The 24,426-nt window shown below is 34.1% G+C and overlaps 1 protein-coding gene across 1 annotated transcript; it reads right to left on the reverse strand.

The window, feature by feature from the left end:
* Positions 1-3,024: 3,024 nt before the first annotated feature.
* Positions 3,025-23,066, reverse strand: LOC113714110 (O-fucosyltransferase 10). Its single transcript, XM_072068264.1, has 10 exons — positions 22,440-23,066; positions 18,861-18,939; positions 18,601-18,668; positions 15,263-15,351; positions 14,740-14,937; positions 13,438-13,642; positions 13,134-13,301; positions 11,801-11,968; positions 10,728-10,918; positions 3,025-3,699 (listed from the first exon to the last, which is right to left on the reverse strand). Exons 1-10 carry the CDS (start codon positions 22,815-22,817, stop codon positions 3,513-3,515), a joined length of 1,731 nt encoding a protein of 576 aa, XP_071924365.1. The 5' UTR covers positions 22,818-23,066; the 3' UTR covers positions 3,025-3,512.
* Between the last annotated feature and the right edge of the window lie 1,360 nt (positions 23,067-24,426).

Raw genomic sequence — 24,426 nt, forward strand, 5'->3', positions numbered from 1 at the left:
TTTTAAACTGCAAAAGAAAAAATCAATTTCCCCGTAAATCTCAAAAATGCTTATTTATACACATACCATCAAGTATGTATACAAGTATAATAACTGTACTGACTAAGTAACGTACTCAGTTTTAATCAATAATAAAACATTTTTGTGTTATTTCAAATAACTCTAAAATATGGGATTCGTATAAGTTTTTTAAGCATAATACAATATTATGGCCATAAATTAGCATGTTTTTGTCATTAATCAAATTTACTATGTTATAACTAAAACTCATTATTTCTGTATAAAAACATATTTTTACTTCAAATAAGCTTACTCCCTCAAAAGTATATTTGGGATATACTATTGTAATTTATCTCTTTAAAAAGTATGTTTCATATTACTTACAATTACCTTTTCGACTGCAAAAGTTACTAATTTATTACGCTAACTTACTATTTTGAATGACAAATTTACTCCCTTATTTTTACCCATAATCCTATTCAAGTGGATAGGTCTAACGAGTAATCAAATTGTCGCTAAAATTTTTAGAACCTATTATATCATATCTAAAACTGTGTTGTTTACCGTATCGATAGTTATGGGACCATTTTCCTGGATGCTTAAGCTGAACACTTGAGTACTAAATTTATATATGTATATAAATATAATAAAGGCTTGAATCCTTTCGTTTACCTCCACTTTTTCTTCTTCCAAATTATTATCCCCCACGCGTATGCGATAATCATTTATTATTTCTTAAAATTTCGATACCTTCTTTACGCACATTTTTTGTCCAAGGCATTTGCAACATTTTTCTATTAGTAATGGGTACATTTGCAAATATATAAATGCCTCTGATTTTAACATGTAATAACACTTCCTGGCCAAACTCGTACGGAAATCAGTATGCTTTCTGGTTGCATCCGCAAACGATTCTCATATATTTCCTCTTCACATGCTATGCAACAATTTAACGTCTCCGTTTGAACTGTATATAACGTCAACACGTGTCGCTCTCTACCGGCCTTCCTACCATAGACAGGTTCCCACCATAAAGGTTTCCTTAGAAAAGGGAAGTGCATTTGATCCATAAATATTGATGATAATACCTACAAAGTCTACTTATCGACTTCGTGTGCAATGATAGAGAGGTTTTTGATAGGATTCGATGCAACTGTTAAAGTGCAACATCTGTTGCTAGCGTAATTATGAGTTGGTATGCAATAGTTCGTTATTCAATTCATCAATTCACTTTGTTCGATTTCTCTTAAAAAAAGGGTAAAGTACCAAAAAGAAAAATCCTAGGATTTGGAATATGTACAATTTACCTCCCTGTAATTTAGAAACTTGCAATTTAATCCCTTGTGATTATAATCAAATTGAAACCGTTAAATTTGTCGTTACATTTAACGCTCAAACTTGAATAGTCAAACTTTTCAAATAAAATAACTATAAATTACAAAAATTATCCTTCAATTGTAGGTCAACATGATGTTCTAAACAAAATTCGAGAGCAAATTTGGGATAAAAATAAAATTTTAGAAACAAGCTAATATTTGCTTTGGTTTCAATATTATATGTTGGATTGCTACCACCCTAGTAAAAAAAAGTTCAAAAACAAAAAAAAATCCCTTGTAGTAAATCTAATATACAGAAAAATCTCCCGTAGTTTCAAAACGTATAAAACGGCATCTCATATTTTGAACTAAATTGTAAAAGTGACGAAATCCGTTAAAATTAATGGAAATGACTTATTGGAACCTAAAAACAAATTTTTTTATACCTAATTTTTAATAAATATACCTGATTTACCCCTTAACCCCCAATTCTTTCTCTCTAAAGAATCAAACAAATGATTTTGTTGAGCTCCTTTTTGCTTAGTTATATCAAGGCATTTTTGTCATTCGTTCGTCCCCATTAATTTTAACGGATTTCGTCACCTTTATAATTTAGTTCAAAATATGAGGTTTTGTGCTGTACGTTTTGAAACCACGGGAGACTTTCTATATATTAGATTTACCACATGGGTTTTTCTATTTTTTACCCAAAAAAAATCTTTTATTTGACTTCATGATTTGTTCTTGCCCTTCATGAGACAAAGCAAATAAAACTTTTAAATCATGGAGTCTAACAAGTAGCACTAAAGACCAGGCAAATATATTTTTTTAATTTTAATTTTACCTTAAAATTTTAATTTTAAAATTATTTTAACCTAAGATTGAAGGGTGATTGTATAATTTCATAATAATTTTATTTGAAATTTTGACTATTCAAGTGTAGGAATTAAATCTAACAATTTCACTTTGGTTACAACCATAAGGGTAAATTTGTTAGCATTTTAAACTAGAGAGAGCTAAAGTATACATACGTCAAACCATAAGTGATTTTTTTTAAAAGATTTTTTAACCTAAAAAAATGTAAATCTTGTTCAAACCATTTGAGCATAGATTTTGAACAAATGAATCCATATTTAGATTGAAAATTCAGTAATTTGTAGCTTCAAATTATATTGTGAACAAATGGAGCAAGAATGAAGAATGCATCCATAAAAAAATGAAACGAGTAATAAAGGAAAGAAGATGTACTCCCTCCGTCCCACTTTGATAGTCTTGTTTTCCTTTTTCGTCCGTCCCAAATTGTAGTCCACTTCCCCATTAAGGAATGTAGTAATCTTTCAAATTGTCTAAAATACCCTTATTAAATATCTTGTTATTAATACATTATTATTAAATACTAACTCACTACATTGAATACATTGAGTTTTTCCAATACACTCTTCGTGATTAGCATAAGGGTATTTTAGAAAATTATTAATCTAAATTTATGTTTCCAACCAAATTAATTACACTTTCTTAATCTGTGTGAAAAAAAAAACCAAGACTAATAAAACAGGACGGAGGGAGTAATATTCTTTGTCCAGCAGCTGGGGGCGGGAATTTCTAGTAACGTTTAGTTATGGTGAGCCTGAAGAGTCCATTGGGTATTATTGAAATTAACAAACTTTTCCTTTTGCTAAAAAGAAAGTGCTTCGTTTACAAAAGCATCAACAATAAAAAAGTTAGAATGTTAATTATTCAATAGATGCACGAAGAAAGTACATTTCAAGAGGTAACATGACAGTTGCTTTTGAACATAACAATAATATGTCTCTCAAAGTGTAACATTGTCATAGAACACTCAATTGGCCTAAATCAGCTCTGCAGCATACCCTTACAATCACCTGATAACAAAATCCTTGCAACATCCTCTACTCAGAAGTTGCCAGAAAATACAAAAATTTTCTTCCCCAACAACAGAAACAATTTGGTCAAACGTCTACACCACCTTTCCTTGCAAAAAAGAAAAATCAATTGATCACCATAGGGAGTTTATCCAGCCCTAAGCTCGCATTCAAGGGATTTAGTACACATGAGCAACCTTTATAGTCAATGCCCGCAAAGTTTTCTTTGTTCATAGGTAAAAGCAGATAATCTTTGTCTGCTGTATGCGAGAAGCTACTCTGCAAAAGTGCTTTATAAGTGAACAATTTCATATCATTCAGCAGCCTTCAGCATAAATGCACTGGATATGTTCTTCGATTCCAATAGACACCTACATTCTGGCAAAGGGTTTGAGTAGATGGAAGCCTTTCTCCTGGATTTTTTGACAATGGGCACAGCGGTACCTTTTTTATCAATTTCAGCAAGCATTGATTGCATCTCATTCTTAAAAGCATCCCATCTGCAAGTAGTTTAAAGAAATTGTTGAAATGTATGACGCACAAATCTTTTTTGGTCCAACTAACTAATCATAGTCATATTAAGTTGAAGTATAATCTGTGTATTATATTTCTATATCTAACCAAAATACTGATAGAAATATTAACATCCCTCCAAAATTTGGATGCAAGAGAGATGCTGCATTCTTCTCGTCCTGTTAGATTTTGTAGTTATGACATTTTCTTCAGGCGTTCATTTCACAATGAAATCTCATATCCAGAAAGAAGTAGAATTGCCTGAACACCCAGACGCTCACATCCCTAAATCTACTAATTCCCTCTGATGAGGGTTCTGCATTTTTTTTCAACAGATTGACAATGTCCGAAATCCGAACTCATCATCTGCTAGGTCTTCTCTTTGGCTTTCCATATTTGGAGTTTAAGTCTATTTCTTGAAATTATACGCATTAGTTTTACAGTTCTCGTTCATATCCCTGACATGCTCAACCCCCATCTGATTTTTGCCTTATCTCTGTCTTTCTCCATCTTTCTCACTTCTTCTGGTGGGATTTTTTTTAATTAGACGCACATTGGCAGCCATGCAAGTTCTGATGGTGCTGCTGATTAGGATCAGATTTTTCTTGATACATATGTAATGCATGTTAAGTATTATGAAGTCTCTTTATGTGCTAATAATATCATAGTCTCTGATTTGGAAGATGACCATTCCAGAGTAAGCCCTTGTACACCAAGTTACATTTAAATCAATATATACAGCCAGATTTGTCTCCTATAACCAAGGAATTTTTTGCAGCACCAACCTCATGGTGTCACCACAAGCTTCTTAATCAAAACTTAACATGCAAGGACAGCAAATGAATATATTTGCTTCCATATCTATCTGAAAAAATAAAGGGATTAAAATGAAAAACCACTTCTTTGCTACATTTTGCTTTTCCTGCATGACTTTCTTATAGTTCCTCAATTGACGAGGCTATTATGTCTAACTGATGATGGTCTGAACAAGCACGCTAATGTCCCTTTTAGCAGCTGTTTTCTAGGATATAATTATTGACTCAGCATGAAACAAAAGCAAGCAAAAATAAAGGCTTCAGAGCCAAACTGCCCCCCCCCCCCACCATATTGAAAGTTCTTCCAGCACATGATTGCACTTACATGCAGCAACCTCTTTGCTTTCCTCAATACGTACTAAGGAGTCAACAACCACCTCCATTATCATTAACATCATAAAGTACACACTAGGATCAATGGCATTGCCTAAATCAGAACATTTGGAAGAGAATTTATTTATTTTTTTAATTATGAAATCAGGGTTCTTTCTGTGTATGGATGCTGCTATATGGATCATGTTGAAGATATGTGATTATAGAAAGATTTGCTATTGTAAATATTAGGAAAGATTAGATTTGATTTGTTTTGATTATAGTATCAGATATTAATTAGGTAATAGATTGATTTAGACTAGCATGATTTTAGGATCTAAATTAGGTTACACTTGTGTATATATATATTTGTACATTGTGTAGTCCAGAAATATGAAGAAGAGTATTTTCTCTCCCTTTTTTCTTAGTTTTCATGGTATCAGAGCTTTAGATTCTGTCATCAGTTTGTTTTTTGACGTGACCCTATTGAGTCACTTTTAGTTTTTTCTTGTGTGAATTATAATAGCAGATATGAAAGGTAGTAGTAGAGAGATGAAAACAGTAATTTCTGATGTTATTTCTACAACATCAAAGATTACTGAACACAAATTGAGTGGGAAAAATTTTTTGGATTGGAGTAAAATTATTCGGATATATCTGCACAACATTAATAGAGATGATCATCTTACTGATAACCCACCTGTTGATGGGGAAGTAAAGAAGGTTTGGCTAAGGGTAGATGCAAAATTATTTTTGCAGATTCGAAACTCTATTCATAATGAGATAGTCAGTCTCATCAATTATTGTGAGTTTGTTAAACATCTTATGGATTATTTGGTCTTTTTGTATTCTGGTAAGGGTAATTTAAATCATATATATGATATTTGCAAGGAATTTTACCGTCCAGAAAAACAACAGAGATCCCTTATAGAATATTTTATGGATTTTAAACGTGTATATGAGGAATTGAATTCTCTCCTTTTTAGTACTGATGTAAAAATTCAACAGTTTCAACAGGAACAAATGGCTGTAATGAGTTTTCTTGCAGGATTACCAGTTGAGTTTGATGCTGCTCGAACACAAATTCTCTCTAACCCAGAGATTGTTTCCCTCCATGACACCTTCACACGAGTGTTGAGAACCGAGGGATCTTTGTTTACTTTCAATATTACTAGTACTCTCGTGAGTCGAAGTGAAGTTGGTCGAGGAAATAATGGTATAAACAGTGGCAAAAATGGGACTGGTGGGGTTGTTGGTCATGGACAATACAACTCAAATCAACGAGTCTGTTATCACTGTAAGAAATTAGGTCATATCATACTTACGTGTTGGGATCTCATGGTAGATCTCAACAGCAGCCCCCGTTTGCAAATTTTGCAACCCAGGAAAATAATTATGTGCCTTCTGACAAATTCATACTCATCTCTGCTAATGAGTTTCCCCGTTTTACTGAGTTTCAGGCCTCACAAAAATCTGCTAACCCATCTTCTAGTACCAATCCTCCTTCTATTGATCACTCAGGTAAACCTACTACATGCCTTATGTCATCTTCTAACAAAATGGGTCATCGATTCCGGTGCAACAGATCATATGATCGGTAATAAAGGTATCCTCTCCTCTTTAATCCTAACAAAGATCATTCGAATGTTACTTTGGCTGATGGGTTATGTGCTTCACTTGTGGGTTCTGATGTAGCAATTCCTATGTCATCTATCCCCTTATATTCAATCTTATGTTTACCTAATTTTTCTTTTAATCTACTCTCAGTCAGTAAAATTACAAAAGCTCTCAAGTGCTCTATGTCATTCTTTCCTGAATATAGTGTTTTTCAGGATCTTATTACGGAGAAAATTATTGGTAAAGGACGTGAGTCTAGCGGCCTGTATACACTTGAAACCCCTTCATCGAAAGTGATGAAATCTGTTGCATGTTCCTCTACCTTGACTCCTCTTGAAATTCACTGTCATTTGGATCATCCATCTTTACCCACCTTGAAGAAGTTGTGTCCAAGTTTTCAAAATTTATCCCATTTAGATTGTGAGTCATGCCAATTTGTCAAGCATTATCGTTTGCCCTACTTGCCTAGAGTCAATAAACGGGCTACATCCCCTTTTGAATTAGTGCACTCTGATATTTGGAGCCCTTGTCCAATAGTATCTAAGTCTAACTTTAAGTATTTTATCACTTTTGTGATGACTACTCTTGTGTTACTTAGTTATATTTAATGAGAAGTCGTTTAGATTTATTTAGCATCTTTTGTTCCTTTTGTACTAAAACAAAACACAATTCAATGTGCCTGTCTGCATTTTGCGAAGTGATAATACAAAAGAGTACTTTTCTAAACCCTTTAATTCGTATATGTCAGAAAATGGAATCATTCACCAATCTTTATGTCCTGACACACCACCACAAAATGGTGTTGCTGAAAGGAAAATAGGTACTTATTAGAAGTTGCTAGAGCCCTTTTATTTCATATGAAGGTTCATAAGCAATTTTGGGCAGATGCTGTTTCAACAGCTTGTTTTTTAATTAATCGCATGCCTTCTTCTATGCTTGCTGGTGAGATTCCTTATTTAATTTTGTTTTCAACCCAATCTTTGTTCCCCATTGAACCACATATATTTGGATGTACTTGTTTTGTTCGTGATACTCGTCCTCAGGTGTCTAAATTAGATCCCAAATCTCTCAAGTGTGTGTTTTTGGGTTATTCACGTCTTTAAAAAGGGTATAGATGTTATTCTCCAAGTTTAGATCGTTATTTAGTCTCTGCTGATGTTACATTTTTTAAGACATCCATTTTTTCTTGAGTCTAATGACTATAGTAGTTAGGGGGAGGAAGATGATATTCTAGTCTACACTGTTACAACAACTGTTCCTACCAGGCCACCGATTACTCAAGTGTATTCTCGTCGTTCTCAACATATAGACTCACATCCTTCACCATCTTCTTTGTCTACAGATCCGAGTCTTGATCCACCGCTTCCTCAGTCTCTAGATTCCAGTCTTGATTTGCACTCACTTACCCAGTTTCATCATTTGCTTTATATAACCATTTGTCTCCCTCCTTGCGTTGTTCTACTACTTCTTTAGATTCAATATCTCTTCCTCAATGTTTATCTGAGGCTTTGGAACATCCTGGTTGGCGGATTGCTATGGAGGAAGAAATGATGGCCCTAGATAATAATGGTATCTAGGACTTGGTTCATCTACCAATAGGTAAGAAACCTATTGATTGTAAATGGGTGTTTGCTGTTAAAGTCAATCCTGATCGTTTTGTTGCTCGCCTCAAAGCGCGTCTTGTTGCAAAAGGGTATGCTCAGACATATGGGGTGGATTACTCAGACACGTTTTCTCCAGTAGCAAAACTTACCTCTGTTCGATTGTTTATTTCCCTTGCTGCTACTAATAATTGACCTTTGTATCAGTTAGATGTTAAGAATGCATTCCTTCATGGGAATTTCCAAGAGGAAGTTTATATGGAGCAATCACCTGGATTTGTTGCTCAGGGGGAGTTTGGTAAGGTTTGCAGACTCCGGAAGTCATTATATGGTTTAAAACAGAGTCCTCGTGCTTGGTTTGGGAGATTCAGTGAGGTGGTTCAAGAGTTTGGCATGAAGAAGTGTAATTCTGATCATTCTGTCTTTCATCAACAATCTGAAGTTGGTATTATCCTATTAGTGGTTTATGTTGATGATATTGTTATTACTAGTAGTAACAATGCAGGTATTGCAGCTCTTAAAAATTTTCTTCAATCGCGCTTCCAGACAAAAGATTTGGGTATGTTGAAATACTTTTTAGACATTGAGATTACAAGATCTAAACAAGGTATCTTCTTATGCCACAGGAAGTATGTCCTTGATCTTTTGAAAGCAACAGGAAAGCTAGGTGCTAAGCCATGTAGTGCACCAATAATTCTCAACATGCAACTTACAGCAGATGGTGAGGAGTTATTCTCAGATCCTAAAATGTACCGGAGGTTAGTTGGAAAATTGAATTATCTTACTGTGACTCGTCCGGACATTACATATCCGGTTAGTATTGTGAGTCAATTTATGTTCTTACCAAGAACCACTCATTGGGCAGTTTTAGAGCAAATCTTATGTTATCTTAAACGAGCTCCGGGACGTGGTATACTATATGGTAATCATGGCCATTCTCATGTTGAATGCTTCTCAGATGTGGATTGAACAGGTTCTAAAATTGATCGAAGATCTACAACTGGATATTGTGTCTTCGTTAGAGGTAATTTGGTATTGTGGAAAAGTAAGAAACAAAATATAGTATCTCGCTCTAGTGCAGAGTCTGAATACCGGTCTATGGCACAATCCACTTGTGAGCTTATATGGATACACCAATTATTGTGTGAGGTGGGAATCAATAATTCACTTCCAATGAAGTTATGGTGTGACAATCAAGCTGCACTTCATATAGCATCAAATCCAGTTTTTCATGAGAGAACAAAGCATATCGAAATTGATTGCCACTTTGTTCATGAAAAAATTCAGCTAAACTTGATCTCAACCAATCATGTGAGAACTGGAGAGCAGTTAGCTGATATTTTCACTAAATCTCTAAATAATCCGAGAATTGATTATATTTGTGGCAAGATGGACATGATTAACATCTATGCTCCATCTTGAGGGGGAGTGTTGAAGATATGTGATTATAGAAAGATTTGCTATTGTAAATATTATGAAAGATTAGATTTAATTTGTTTTGATTATAGTATCAGATATTAATTAGGTAATAGATTGATTTAGGCTAGCATGATTTTAGAATCTAAATTAGGTTATACTTGTGTATATATATGTTTGTACATTGTGTAGTCCAGAGATATGAAAAAGAGTATTTTCTCTCCCTTTTTTTCTTAGTTTTCAGATCAAAAACCTGAACTGATAATGTTAAAAAATTGAATTCTACAACTTGTCCAACAAAACAAACTTCACCAGATCACCTAAAGATACAGTTCTTTTAGGGAGTGAATAATATGTCAAACCACATTTTGACTTTGGGGTTCAGTACTGTTTGGTGTTGTTGTTGGATGATCAGTCCAGTAATTACACAACACTTGCTGATTAATCTAAAATGTAGATGCTGATTGGTTTAGTTGAATCCTGACACCTAGATTGCAGTGATTTCTGCTATCGGTAGTAAATAAGGTCAAAACGATTTGGAGTTCGTGATTGGAATGATTCTGAATTTTAAAAAATGCTTTTAATAGGGAATAGCACAGTCGGATGCCCCAGAATTGCCCAGCATCCGGAAAGCATTTCTGCTGAGTATATGTGTGAGGGACATTCACTCACATCAATTCAAGAATCTTAGCATCATTTGGGAGCAAGTACCTCTGAAAATAAGTATATTTCAAGAAAATTAAGCTAGTTTTCAGTTTTCTAATAAAGCCTTGTATTCAACCCAAAAAAAGATTAAAGGAAAAAAGAGTTGCACCTGAAGCATTTTATACGTTAGTAGAATCTGTAGCTTAACTCCCAAATTCAACTAAAAGTTCTACTAAAATACAACAGCAACTCAAGAACTTTATAGATTTGATTCCCTTTAAAGTTACCTGACAGGTATTGCTCTAACTGAATATAAACATACTGTGTAGACTTGTAAAAGACAGAACTAGCAACCTGTTCTCTCCCTTTAGTTCTAAGTGATCCATTTTCAGTAAGATCCAAGGAAATATACTAAATCAACTTCTGGTCTACATGTATCAATAGTGCATCATGTCCTCAACGTTCAAATAAAAAGTCATAAAGTTTTCAAACAGGCAAAGAGTGAAACTTTTTAGAAATTGTAAACAAAAGTAGCTAGTTAACAGAAAAATGGTAAAACACACAGAGAATGGAGAAGTAAACAAAACAGAATGGGAGAACAGATATCACCTTATGCTTGTGTTGTGCAGTAAAAGCGCAAGCTTGGGCTTATTGGGTTTGATGGTTTTAGCATGGCCATTATAGAGGAACCTCCTATGACCCATCAGAAAATGCGGGAAGTTTCCACCTTGAGTGCTGACAAATACTTCACTAAACAAGCATACAGCATAGTCCAATGCAGCTAACCTTGAAGAGTATCCCTTGGATGGGATATGAAGGGTAAAAGAGTCAATCAAATTTCATGTATCCTAGTCCTTTGATTAACAAATAATCAAGAAGCTAGCGCAGACAGTTTTGTTGGTTTTTCTTTTAACATACTATGCTCTGACCAATACATAAATCTGCTTGAGCAGTTAGATTAGTAATAATATCAGCCCACATACTTTGGAAAACTGAAACACTGATTAACTTAAGTCTACTCAGGTGCTTTTCTTCAGGCAGCAGAAACAAATAAAAATATTTCTTTTAGGCCATTGTCTAGAAGAACAAGATCCAAGGTACATCATTAAGAAATGAAAAGAATGATCACAAAATCTATAAGAACACTAAAATGCCAAATTGGCTTCTAATTTGCTAGATGGACGAGATCTTTCAGCAATGAAACTGACTACCAGTGCAATTAAGTGCACTTATGGAAGTTTTAAGAGCTCAAAATTTAATGTACCAGTTTCTGTCGGAGAATTTAGTAGCCTAATGGAATCTGATCTTTTCAAAGCATAGTAAAGAAGATACAAAATAAGGGCACATCTAAACAAATACCAGTTGAATAGGTAGGCCATTGAAGTGGCTACCATCTCATGAAAGAGCACAGACTACCATTTTGTTGCCTCGCTCAGAATACTGATGCTCTTTAGACAAGTTCATTTTAAATCTTCATATTTTAGTAAGTTTCAGGGTTACTACACCCTTGCACAGAAAATAGTTCTCATACAGAAATTGGCTATTATGCAGAAACTGAATATCATCCTTTTTGCAGAGTTCACAATGAATTATAAATCATCTGAAAGAGCTAATATCACAAATTGGTATACCAAATACTTCATAATGGAAATGTAAACTCAGTAGGTGCATTATATCTCTACCTGAAACTCAGCAAGCTCGTCTTCTGTTGCAAGCAAGTTCTTCGTCTGTAATAGGGGGAACATCTTGAGAAGAGGCATTAAATTTCTATCTGCCTGGTGAATTTTTCCTGAAGCCAAATAAATAGGCGTGTCATTGGCAAATCCCATACCTCTAAGCATCATCCCAACCTATCCTGACAAAGAAAAGAAATGAATAGAAGGATTGAGTAATTTACATGCAACAGTTGAGAATTTCATGCAATTATAGTATAAAACATCAACGAATCGTAGTTGCAAGAAAAATCAAAGATGAATATGCACCATCAATTAGAAATTGTTCTGATTCTAGTTTACATTTGTGCATTGAAAAATGAATATATCCACGAGATAAGCACAAGTCATAGCGTCCACTGATGGAGAATACATGACTAAATGTCAATATCATGATGGTAATGGTGATATTGGAGATGATAAAAATGATAATGATACAAGGGCCTGGAAAGGTGTCACTTTCTTATTCTTTTTCCATTCCAGTTTTCAGAAGAATATAGCAGTCAGTATCTTGTATTACCAGTATGTATAGATCAGAACAACTTCACAAAGCTGCCATTTCATTCACCTCCCTCAGAACATATAATACATACATACATACATACATACATATATATATATATATTATATCAATTGCCCAAGACACTGCACCAGTTTCTGACTGTTAAAGTGACATGAAAATCCATTCACATAGACTGACATGATATTTAGCACATTTGTTACTGAAAATGTATAAATATGATAGCTTCCGTTCACATTTACTTGCGTCATATTTAACACAACATTTGTTACTGCAAACATACAAATCCACAGAAACATCTGAACAATCTGAAAAGGAAAAACACATAGAAACAGCATTTGGTTCAGAACGTAGACATGTTTGTGGATTAAGCAAATGCCTCAAGGAATGCACATGAAATATTTAATTAAAGAATTTCTTCAGTTTGGAGCCTTATTCAGCCCAATGCACGAGTCATGCATGAGAGCAATGCTTTCTATACTCTGATATCACATGAACATGCAATTAGTGGAAGCATGCAACTGGGCAATCTTCTAGACCCTCAATGGTAGAATTGAATTTAGTTTTCACATCAGTACCAACAGTTCCATTGTCAATAAAAAAGAAAAGGCAATGAATAAATTATGTTATTTTAGCCTAAGGATACCAAGAGAGGAGGTTATATTAACAAGGCTAACTCCAGGGCTTTTAGACATATTTGTTTGGCCAATATTTACCATCTTTGCTTAGCTCAAATTTTCCTGTACACAATATACACATTGATTTTATAATTTACGAACTAACCTCCAAAGGAGTCATAGGACACCTTCCATTAATGCGATTAAGACCAGGTGAAATCACATGACCGCTGCTCTTGAATTTCTTACCCCACCCCTTCTCTCGTATTGCATCCATATCAAATTTTTCAGACCTTCCACCATCATATAAACAACAAGAGAAGGCCACCATGTCCTGTACTTCAAAGATAGATAACTTAGATTATCAAGAAATTGAGTCAACTAAATTGAAATGGAACACCTGAATATTAGCTCATAAAAGCATTACAATGCAGAAAACAGGATTCAAATTTAGAAGCAGGCAGGTATACCTCCTCAAAGCGGAGATGAATTGAAACATACTTCCCACCATAGGAAGAGCTTTTCTCTGTCACTCTATTGACTAATTTTTGTGCAAGATTCGATATGGCAGAAGAGAATCTGAGAGCTTTATAATTGGTCAAACATCTTAAAAACTGAATATGAGGTGGAACATTCATTGACAGCCTGTTTGCAAATGGAGATATGCGGACAACCCTGTGTTAAAGAGATGCAATATCAGCAATCCTTTTATTCTGGGGCCCTGGGGGGGGGCAAGGGTAGTTTGAAGTTTAACCAAGTACATTAGTTAAACAGTTTCTTGTGCTTTTCCAGTTCCCTCAAGTTCAAACCTGTATTGTATGACATGCCAAAACGATTTTTCAGGACAGGAAAAGGTAATCATATTAAAATGATAACCCAATCATAGAGGAATTTTTTTTTTTTTGGTGAGGAACACTCCAAATCTCATCTTCAAGAAAAAACATGCAACAACATCATGTACAACCATACAGCACAAATCCCTATGCAAGAAACTAACACCACATCACTTTGACACGAACATCCCTACAAAACAATGATAGCATTGGACAAGGCAAAACAGAAAAGACAATATAACATTTTGTAGGTCTAATTTATTTGTTTGTATAACATACTGATTAGAAGAAGTAGATCATGAGAATTGATGTTTGACAAAGAACAAGATTCAGAATTCTAGGTGCTCCATAGAATCCTTAGTAGCAACATTCATGGGCAAATTTATCCTGGCAAAGCTGCTCAATGGGAAGCATCTGTAAGACACACAAAATTAGAATTATTTTCATTGGAAACAATTTCTACTAAGTATCGAAACAGGACTTCTCCAACAAACTAAACAATAACTCTTGACAGACAAGCAGGAATGTGCTTTGAGGGCATTGACCTAATAATTCTGGTTCAGCAGAAGCTAGAGATTTTCCATAGATCATGCCATTCTTTGCTAGAGCAAACAGATCATAGTGATTGATGGGAAAGACAACAAGTGAATATTTTTACTTAGAGCACATGAAGCCACAATCGAGAGCATCAGTTAGGAGTTTGTTAAATAACCTTAGCAGTTTGAACATCTCATGCAGTTAATAGAAAAATTTAAACATACTTTCCTGCATTATATTCATTATACAGGTTAATTTACATTTCAGCCTGATATTGGGAGTACAAGGGAGAAACTGAAAGCAATGTGTCAGAGAAAGCAAGGCTTTAGAGATTTCTCAAGAAAATTGTTGTGATACTCTACTATAAAAGTACTGGACTATAAAGTCATGATCAGAATGAACCTCTGGTTGAGCAAGACTGGGTAAACTTCTCCTAAGTAGTAACTGGCAGGAGCCCAAGCTTGGACACGAATATTTGGTATACTGCTGATGTTAAAATCATATGTTTTCATTATTTCTTCAGGTAGCTCCCGGACTACTGTTACAAAATCTTTCAGGGTAAATATGAAATGTTCTTCATCATAAATATCTGCAAATTCACTGCACATTCCAAAAAGAAACCATTAGTGGGAAAGGAATCTATTTTGTTTTCAGCAACAAAGGAAGCATTCAGAGACAGAAGAGAAGTTGAAGAGAAAATGAGGTGCAAAGTGAATACATTAGACTTCTTTCTCCATCCAGCCAAAAAATAGATTTTTTTGTACATCTTTTTACGTTACTGGGTAAGACAGTATATATGATGTTTGTCACTAAGTGGAACCTTCACGAAGTGAAAATCAAATAAAAACACAACTGCGTTGTTGATTTAGTTTTAATCCAAATTCACAACAAGAAATAATATTCTACTAAAGCATAATTGAGTTACCTTGAATCTTGCCAAACACTATGAAATTCGAGGCGTGGAATAACTAGAGTTGCTCCCAAAAGCCCAGCCAAGGCCACTGCACTGCATATCTGCAGGTTTAGCTATTACTGTAACCTATAGCTTCACTCAACTAATATCTAGTAAAATGAATAATTTAATCATAAGTTTTTAACAAGGATGACAATGTACATAAAACTCGATTTGTCCGATGAAACTGAAATTGCAAATGCATTATAGTTTACAAAAGATTTTGGCTCTATATCTGAATTTACAATAAAACAACAACAAATTTCCAGAACCCAAGGGTCATTTGGAGGAACTTTTGGTTAAAGTCTTATCCATTTGAGCTAGTAGCCTTTCAAGCCCAGAATGTGAAATCAAAAATCCAAAAACTCCTCATATTGTTTCATCTTGTCAAGATATGTACTCACAGGTCAAAAGTTATTGGAAAAAGTAATCAATTAAGGCAGATTTAAAGGATCCTCTTGGCAATGGCCTTATCACAAGGAGGAAAATAAACAAATGAAAAGGACCAGAACTAAGTCAGGAACAGGCCTTTTCTAGGAGAATACAAATCTATTATCTAGAGTCCATTAAACTTAACTAATGTTTACAAGGAGGTTCTTTTAAGGTTAGATAATTTAAATTACACAAATGAATTGCAAACTGGCAGGAAAGTTTGAACCAAGACTAAATTTTGCTTATAGATTACATAAGCTTTTATGTAAAAACAGTACATTAACAACTAAGACAAAAGGTTACAAGCTCAGTGTAAAACATTGCATCATCAAGAGAACTTACAACCAAAAAAGCTTTGTTTGGATGGGACATTATTTGCAAAAAACAATTTTTTATTACATCATGAATCACCTTGTAATCCTCCCAACCGCCATTTCATCTCACAAACATCAAATCACAAAAAGTGGTACAGTGTTACTTTAAAAAAATTTTCCAAGTAATCTTCTATCTAAACTCAATTGTTGTTAGCACACTATACATGCCAATACTTATTGACTTTTTTATAGTCTCTCTTGTTTCCATGAACAAATTAGCAAGAAGGAAAATTTCCTTCTAGAAGTTAAAAGCTGAAGCCCAGTTTTATGCATTCTGATAGAAAACTTAGAGCATAGGTCTAATAACATCTTACTTATTTATGGGCTATATATATCTCAGTAAAATTTTACATGATTAGAACTTCCACTTGTGACTTATTGTTTTAACATGTATAGTCCACTCTATTTGTTTTAGCAAAATGACCAAAAAATGCCTTATTACACCACATATGCCAATCAGTTGAACTAATCAGAAAGAGCAAAGGACAGAAAGACAGAGGCAAAGGTCCACATACTTTAACATAAACATGATAGAATGTCATTGGTTGTGTGTCATTGTGTAACTCCTGCAGTTTTGATATGAGAACAATGTGGTATCAATTAATGCTAAGTATAATCTGCAAATATGTCTCTCAATTCTCTGAATCACTATAATGCCTACAGCTCAATCATCATTCTACCACTTCATCAGGTAAATAGATCAAATATATGTATCTGAATTTCCTTAAATAGGTGTCCAGCATCAAACTCATGTACTGGTTCCAAAAGTTGATAATACCACTGATAAGCATCCAAAATCTGAATTACATCATAATAACCTAAAGCTGTAAAAGATGAATTGTCATCAGCCTGCTCCCTTATTTATAGTTCTTGCATTAATTGGTCTGTGATTATGTCTAGCTATATTTCAGAAGCTCAGGTTACCATGATGCTAAGCGTATTTACTTGCAGTTCTTATTTGCTGCCAATGGCTTTCTTTGCTAGTTAGGATAGAAGAGCATGGCCATTCAGATTTGCATTAAAGGTTCTTCAAAATAAGGAGGGGGAAACCTTGATCCACATATAAAACTTAAAAGATTAGACCTTCAAATTAGTTGCAAGTTGTTTATCCTATGATCAATACTGCAACCTAACAGAAACAAATACCATCTATATACAGTACTTAGCAACTGGACACATAGTATATATCATTGGCTTAGCAGATAATTGATACAGTGAGTAACACTTAGATAAACAACCACTTTTTTTCAAAAATTGGCTACCAGGTACAAGTCATTTTTTTACTGTCTAAAAAACTGGTATGCCCAGTCTAACACAGGAACAAGTCACTCTATGCATCTATGAGCTGAATGTGTTTTGTCGGAATGGAAATTCTTCTATCTTGCTCTCTCTCTCTCGTGTCCTACAGCAAGCAAACCTTTGCCGTGTTTTGTTGAAATGGAAATTCATCTATCATCCATATTAATTTTCTTTCTCCAAGTGGCAGTCAAACACAGTATCTTTGCTGTGTTCTTCAGCAGAATGATTGGAGCTCTATTGCACATAAGAATACTTCTGTTTTGATTTTAATTCATCCAAAAGCAGAGATGGAACTAGAATTTTAATTTGGCCCCGCCCCGCGGGGGGGGGGGGGGTTTGGTCGAATATTAAATACAGAGCAATACAACGCTATCCCATTTTTGGTCAACATATTTTGATTAACTTGTTTAGTTTCTGAAAATAAAACATTAAAAGAGATGGTAAGACAAAATTGTAAGAGGCATAAGAATCATAATTTCAACGTAAAGATGATATGTAGGAACAGTAAACCATCTAGTGTTTTATCTTTTAAGAACTCTAAACCTATCTCTTCAGTAGGTAAAAGAAGCACACTGTATTTGCTACTCTGCCAACCAGGTTTGGGACCCGTACGAATTGGAATAGTTGTGTGACACATTTTATACCTTTCATCCCAAAATATTGTGTATATTCGGTCTCTTTAGATCCAAGAAGGGAAATGTGAGTACGTTTTAATGTATCATATGTACAACTAACACTTGCATTATATATGCATTTTTACCAACACTTACGAAATTTTTCAGAAGACTTACCATATTTATTGTCAATATTATTTTTTCATCATTAACTATTTACAAATCCCACATTCCTTATCCTACTCTTAACCTTAATCTCATAGAGTATTTGTTAATTGAAAAGCCATGCAATTGTAGACGCAATGAGGGCAATGGATACACATGAAAAAATTTTTGATGGGGCAAGAACAATAAGATAGTGAATTCCTGGTTATTCCCTATGTTTTAACACACCATACACGATGGTTTCGAATAGTCTTTAGCTAAAATCTTTGTAGGGGACAATTTAAAGCTTTTCCACAGCAAGCACTGATTGTGAGATGAGTTTCAACCATTTCTTCTTTATTTATGAACAAATTGAAGACCTAACTGCAGTGAAAGCAACACTAGTTTTCCTCCAACTTTATCTTATCCTTGAACAGAGTACACTTACCGATGATCGCTGCTGATTAAGACCACCATTAGCCTCAATAATCAAATACCGGTCCAGTGTTAGAGATTCTGAAATCAAAAGTTAACTCTTTAATTCATCTACAGCTGTTTATGCAATTATTTGCAGAACATTTTTTTTTCCCCTTCTCTATCATTTTTCTTTGTTAAGTAGGTTTCAGTTTCCACGACTTTTATGCATGGCCATTATTATGGGTTCTACCACTGCATTAAAAATACCAAGTAACTTGACAAAATCAATACCAGTTCCTTGGCGAGCAGTTCCATTTGGACAGGATTTCTGCTCTTTCAATTTCCTTCTGTATCTCCAAATAGAAGACAACTGTGGCAACAAGACAAATAAAAGTTAGTAATTGCCATCCATCGGTGCATATGAATCACAAAACAATAAACACAAGAACTTTCATCTCTCAACTTTATTTCTTGTCCCAAAATCAAATGTCATTTGCACTTGTACGTAGAATTTATGACCATGAAAACGTCTCATGTAACATTAATTTGGTCAATTATTTCAAAGTTATATTTTTGTAGAATTGGATAAAAAAATTCATTATCCCATGCAGAATGGAAAATTTTATTTCATTAGCGGTAATATCATCAATCTTAGGGTCTGTTTGGTTGGAAGTAAAATGTTTTCTTTGGGAAAAATATTTTCCGTGGAAGTAATTTTCCATGAAAATCATTTCCCTTTCATCATTTTCAGGTGTTTGGTTAGTTTATTGAAAATATTTTCTTACTTCATTTTTCTGGTGTTTGTTTAACTTTTGAAATATTTTCACTTTTATCTCTATCTTTACTTTCTACACATTTTAACTACATACTTCTTCCCATGCAAAATAAGAAAATTTATCTCATTGTTTAACTTTAAAAAATCTTGGAGAAATGTATATATGAATAAAAAATATCTCCTTAAGCAATAAACAAATTGCTGGCCATTTAGTGTTAAATATCAATCACATGCAATGCTTATTGTGACATATATCTTGCACTCTTACTGCTGAAAGTTTCTCTAGAAAAGAATGTCCCTATTATACATAATTAATTACTAGTATAGGATGAGTAGGATGAGGTTTTTTTTATTTTGAATATACTAGGGGGAGGGTTGGGTTGGGTTGGGTTGGGTGGTACGGGGGAGGGAATGTAAGGAAGAGGTCTTGGGTTTGAGTCTTCCTGTTTATACAAAAAAAAAAAGAACATACTACAAGATGATTTCAGTACGTTTGGAACATACTACAGGCAAGATGCATGCATTTCGGAAAATAACTTCAGTAAGTTTGGAAGGGAAGTTGTTTTTCATAAGATGAGTGAAAATATTTTACATAGGAAAATGTTTTCAGTAACTTTTGTGCAACCAAACACGAAAAATTAGGGAAATATTTTTCTGAAAAACATTTTCACCCGAAACAAACGGACCCTTAGTATAAAGGGTTATATTTATGAGACCTACCCTCACAAAACTATCACTTATTTTTGCACCAAATTTAAGTTAGCCTTAAATCATTGTCACTAAGCTAACCAATTATCTCATGGAAAACAAATCGAGATACAATTTATTTAGAATAGTTTAAAGACCCACAAAAATTTAACTTATAATTTCTCATCATTGGAGTACATATCATAATTTGTCAATCAATCAAATGAGACCTTGCACTACAAACATTTTAAGGGGATCATCAATTAGGATTCGGTGGTTAATTGCTATGTTAGCCAAGAAGGGATCGTCCCTAAAGCTATTACCCAAGTTTTATTCAATGAAAAAAAATTCAAAAACAAAAAAAGGCTTAAACTTTTACCAAATTCTCGTTAAAAAAAGAATACAAAAATACAAAAAAAAAAACAGATGTAAATTGAAAGAAAATTAAGAATTTAATGAACTAAAATAGATTAAGGTTGCGTTTGATAAAATTGAACTTGAAAACTAATATTTGAAGATTGAATCTATTAAGGAACTGAATTATTAAGTATTAAAATCTTAACATTTGAGCATATTTTGTATTAAGTGATAAGTGAATTGATTATTACTTATTTTTTGGAATAAGTTTTGCCTACAAAATTAAGTGTCAAGTAATTAATTTAGATGTTCTATATTTTATTATGAAACGCACCTGAATATGTTAAAATCTGAAACCATTAATTTGAAGTGTTGAATTGGGTTATCAAGATCCAAGTTTGAAAATATTAGTTTTAAAGAACCAAATCAAATAGTATAAGGGACTAGATAGACAAATTTGAAATTATCAAAGAACCAAATTGTGTATTATCAAAATGTTGATAGATTTTCTACATAATTAACTTAAAACCTAATGCATGTATCCCAGATGGTGGGAGATTCAATTTTTTGACAAACTAACCAGGACTGTGCAGAAATCAATTTAATTCTAATTGTCTCTCCCATAATTCTTCATTCCCAGCCCTCACATTCCAAATTTTGGAAAGCTTAAAAACAAAGAAAGATTTACTCCACTTGCACCCCTGCTATATAGAATCTCTTACATTGCACCTTGAACTTATATTTTGGAAATTTTACACTACTACTATCACATTACACTTAGAAATTAGAATCTTATTTCATGCACTTTGCCACTTAAATGTGGCAATTCATCCAAAAATTGCAATAACTTCAATCACTTTTAATCACAGTATATAAGTACTATACACCAAGCCACTATTTCTTCTAAGTGACAAAAAGGGCACCCAAAAAATGAGCCATTTGCATTTGTTAATATGAACTGATGGGTTGTCGTTTGAGACTAATTCAAAAGTTTAGGGTGCAAATTGCAAAGTTTCCAAACTTTAAGTTAAGAGTGCAAAGTTGAAATTACATAACAGTACAAGGGTACAATGTAAATTAGCACTCAAAAGAAAGGTCTAGCTTTAAAATGTAATAAATTGGCAATGGTGAGACACGAGCCTAAATTTATTGGTGCCTAGCTGTATGGAGCCCATTTCATAAACATAGAAGGCCAAACAACCACTTACCAATTCATAGTTTTTTTTTAAATTATTTTTTCCATAAAATTCAGGGCAATGTCGATCAATGGGAGATAAATTTTCCCATCTCGGCCTTTGAATTTTCTTTCATCTCAAATTGATCATCCAATTTTCATAATTGTTCATGTTTTACCATTCCGTACATTGAAATTGGCATCAACTTTAAGGGCACATTGTCAACGTGACATATACAAATTCATCACTTATCAAGATGCATCGTTTCTATACTAAAAATGGGTATTTTGATGAAATGAACAACAAAAATTCAACCTAAATTAATTTAGCTTAGATAACCGATGGAATTTTATGAGCACTTATGACTGTTGGACGACCAATTGAGACAAAAAAATAAAAATAAAAAATTGAGTGATCAAAATGAACTTTCTTGAAAGTTCAATTGCCACTAGCACATCAGTTTGCCCAAATATTTACTATATCACCATTATTGATAGATTTGTACCATGAAGACAAAGGTAATTCAAAAACATATTTTTAAATTTTTTGGAAACAAAATTCTTAACAGTTATGCCACCCAAATAGAGCCCATCTTTATTTTAAAAATTTTAAAAATCATACAAAAGAAAAACTGAAAAGCAGAAAATGCAAATCAAATGCTAAGCATATACATAGATACATAATGACACAGCTCAATGCTGAGGAGGCCTTCGTATAATGATTAGCGTTAAAACATCTAAGCATTAGAGGTCTGGTTCAAATCCATCTTTTCATTTCCGTTTCTTGAATCCCATCCTTGCGTGCTAGAAAAATTAAAAAAAAAAAAAAAAAAAGAGAGAGAGAGAGAGAGGGAGAAAAAGAGATAATGACACAAACCCCAACGGAAGAAGAATTATCGGAGTGAATGTCGGGCCAAAGCTTCTCAAACACCTCATGACTGCGGTAGACCGAGCCAGGTGGTGGGGCCGGGCGTAGAATAGCAAGCAAGGGGCCCACTGTAAATGTGATCACACCCGAAAAGTAGAGAGTGAGTGGCAGCACCAGTAGGCATCGCAAGAGGAGGCTTCTCCGGCGGAATACTCCGGCCAAGGAGACAGTAGCACTCTTTCCTCGCCGGCGGTGGAAATGAGCAGCCTTGTGGCGACAATGTTGGTGGCTGTGGCACCCTGACGAGGTGGTGGTGGGTGTGGGATGTGGTGATGAAGTTGAGGGATTGGCATTGGTTGTTGAAGCATTATTAGCGTCTGATGCCATGCAATACAAACAGTACAAGAGAAAGAATAAACAACTCCTCTGATTCGTTCTTTCTTACTTTGTACTGTTTTCTGCAGGAGATTTTCTTGATTTGTTGAAAGAAAACGGAGGGAAGCTGAGTACTGTGGGGAAGAGAGGGAGGGAGAGTGGGAGACAGAATTGAATGCCAGAATTTAGAGTAGGATTTGGAGGGCTACAGTGGCAGATATTTTCTTGCAGAAAAGCTGTGTGAATTAATGTCTACTGACCGAGTAGAGAAGGGCAGCATGATATGTTTGGAGGGCATTGGTGGACACTCAATAGACACTAGACAGTACGTCCCAATAGCAGTAGTGGAAGTAGAATATATTAGTTTTTTTTTTTTTTTTTGTCAATCGTCAACCCTATTTCTAATCCTACTCTATTTTAATCTAATTACGAGATCCAACTGGGCCTATGGAGGGACCGATGGAGACAAAACTACCACTGAACCAGACGGGTGCACCACGCACTCATCTGAATTTTTTTTTAAGAACCACAACTGTGGCAACTTGGTGGGAGGCAAGGTTCCCAAGGTTCGAACCCTTGCCTCCCACCCCTCCAAAGCCTTAAAGGGTTGGTGGTGGCCATCGGTCTAAGGCTGATGGTTGAAGTAGAATATATTAGTACGTGACTTCTGAGGTATGGATTTGTTTGGTAGTGTATTATTTGAAATATTATTTGGAATAATTACTGTAACACTTTTTATGATGTGATGTATGTGAGATAAAAAGGTGATTGGTAATATAAAAAGGTGGATTGAGAAATATGTTTATAATGCAAGCGAAATATTATTTGGGATAAAAGCACTATCCAAAAGCACTTTTATGATGGGGAATATAAAAGCACTTTTGAGTATAAGACAATCTATGGGATTGGCTAGATACGGTTAAGTTTGGTACAGTTGTGTGTGGTTGATATATTTAGGACTGAAAAATATGTCAAACACTATTTGATACTCAAATCGAAGTTGATTTAGTAAGAATCTGTTTGATCTTGATTTATCAACTAATTAAGGTAAGGATGAACAATGTTTTATGTTCGATAATATTCAAACCGAATAAAAGTGCATTCAAATTTGCTTTGGCAAATAAACAAGTTAAATTTGAACAAAATTTCAAACTCATTAAAATAACTAGACAAGGCTAAACATCAAGGTGTTTAACTTAATTAGATTCGTTTACGCCCCTAGATATATTTCTTTTACATGTTAATGTACACTTACAGATCAAGTAAAATTTACAGATTGAATTAGTGCATTTCGGCAAAACTTACGTGTAAAATAAAGTTTTGTGATGGTACACTAAATTATGTAATAAATAGAATAATCATAAACTACATCAAAATCAAGATGGCACCCGCCTCTACTCCAACATTTTAGATGGATATAACTCATTTTAATTCAGTTGCTAAAGACAAATTATTTTCTCTAAAAAGATCGTGTGTTTAAATCCTACTTCCAAATTGACAACTATATTATAGGTAATCTTATAAGCGAATTGTGGTACCGGTATACTTGACCACGATTCAAGTTTAAACTAAAACCAAATTGAAATTGGATTGTTAGTTGTTAAACCATAATGGAAACTGA

This window comes from Coffea arabica, chromosome 10c (assembly GCF_036785885.1).
Source record: "Coffea arabica cultivar ET-39 chromosome 10c, Coffea Arabica ET-39 HiFi, whole genome shotgun sequence".
NCBI lineage: Eukaryota > Viridiplantae > Streptophyta > Magnoliopsida > Gentianales > Rubiaceae > Coffea > Coffea arabica.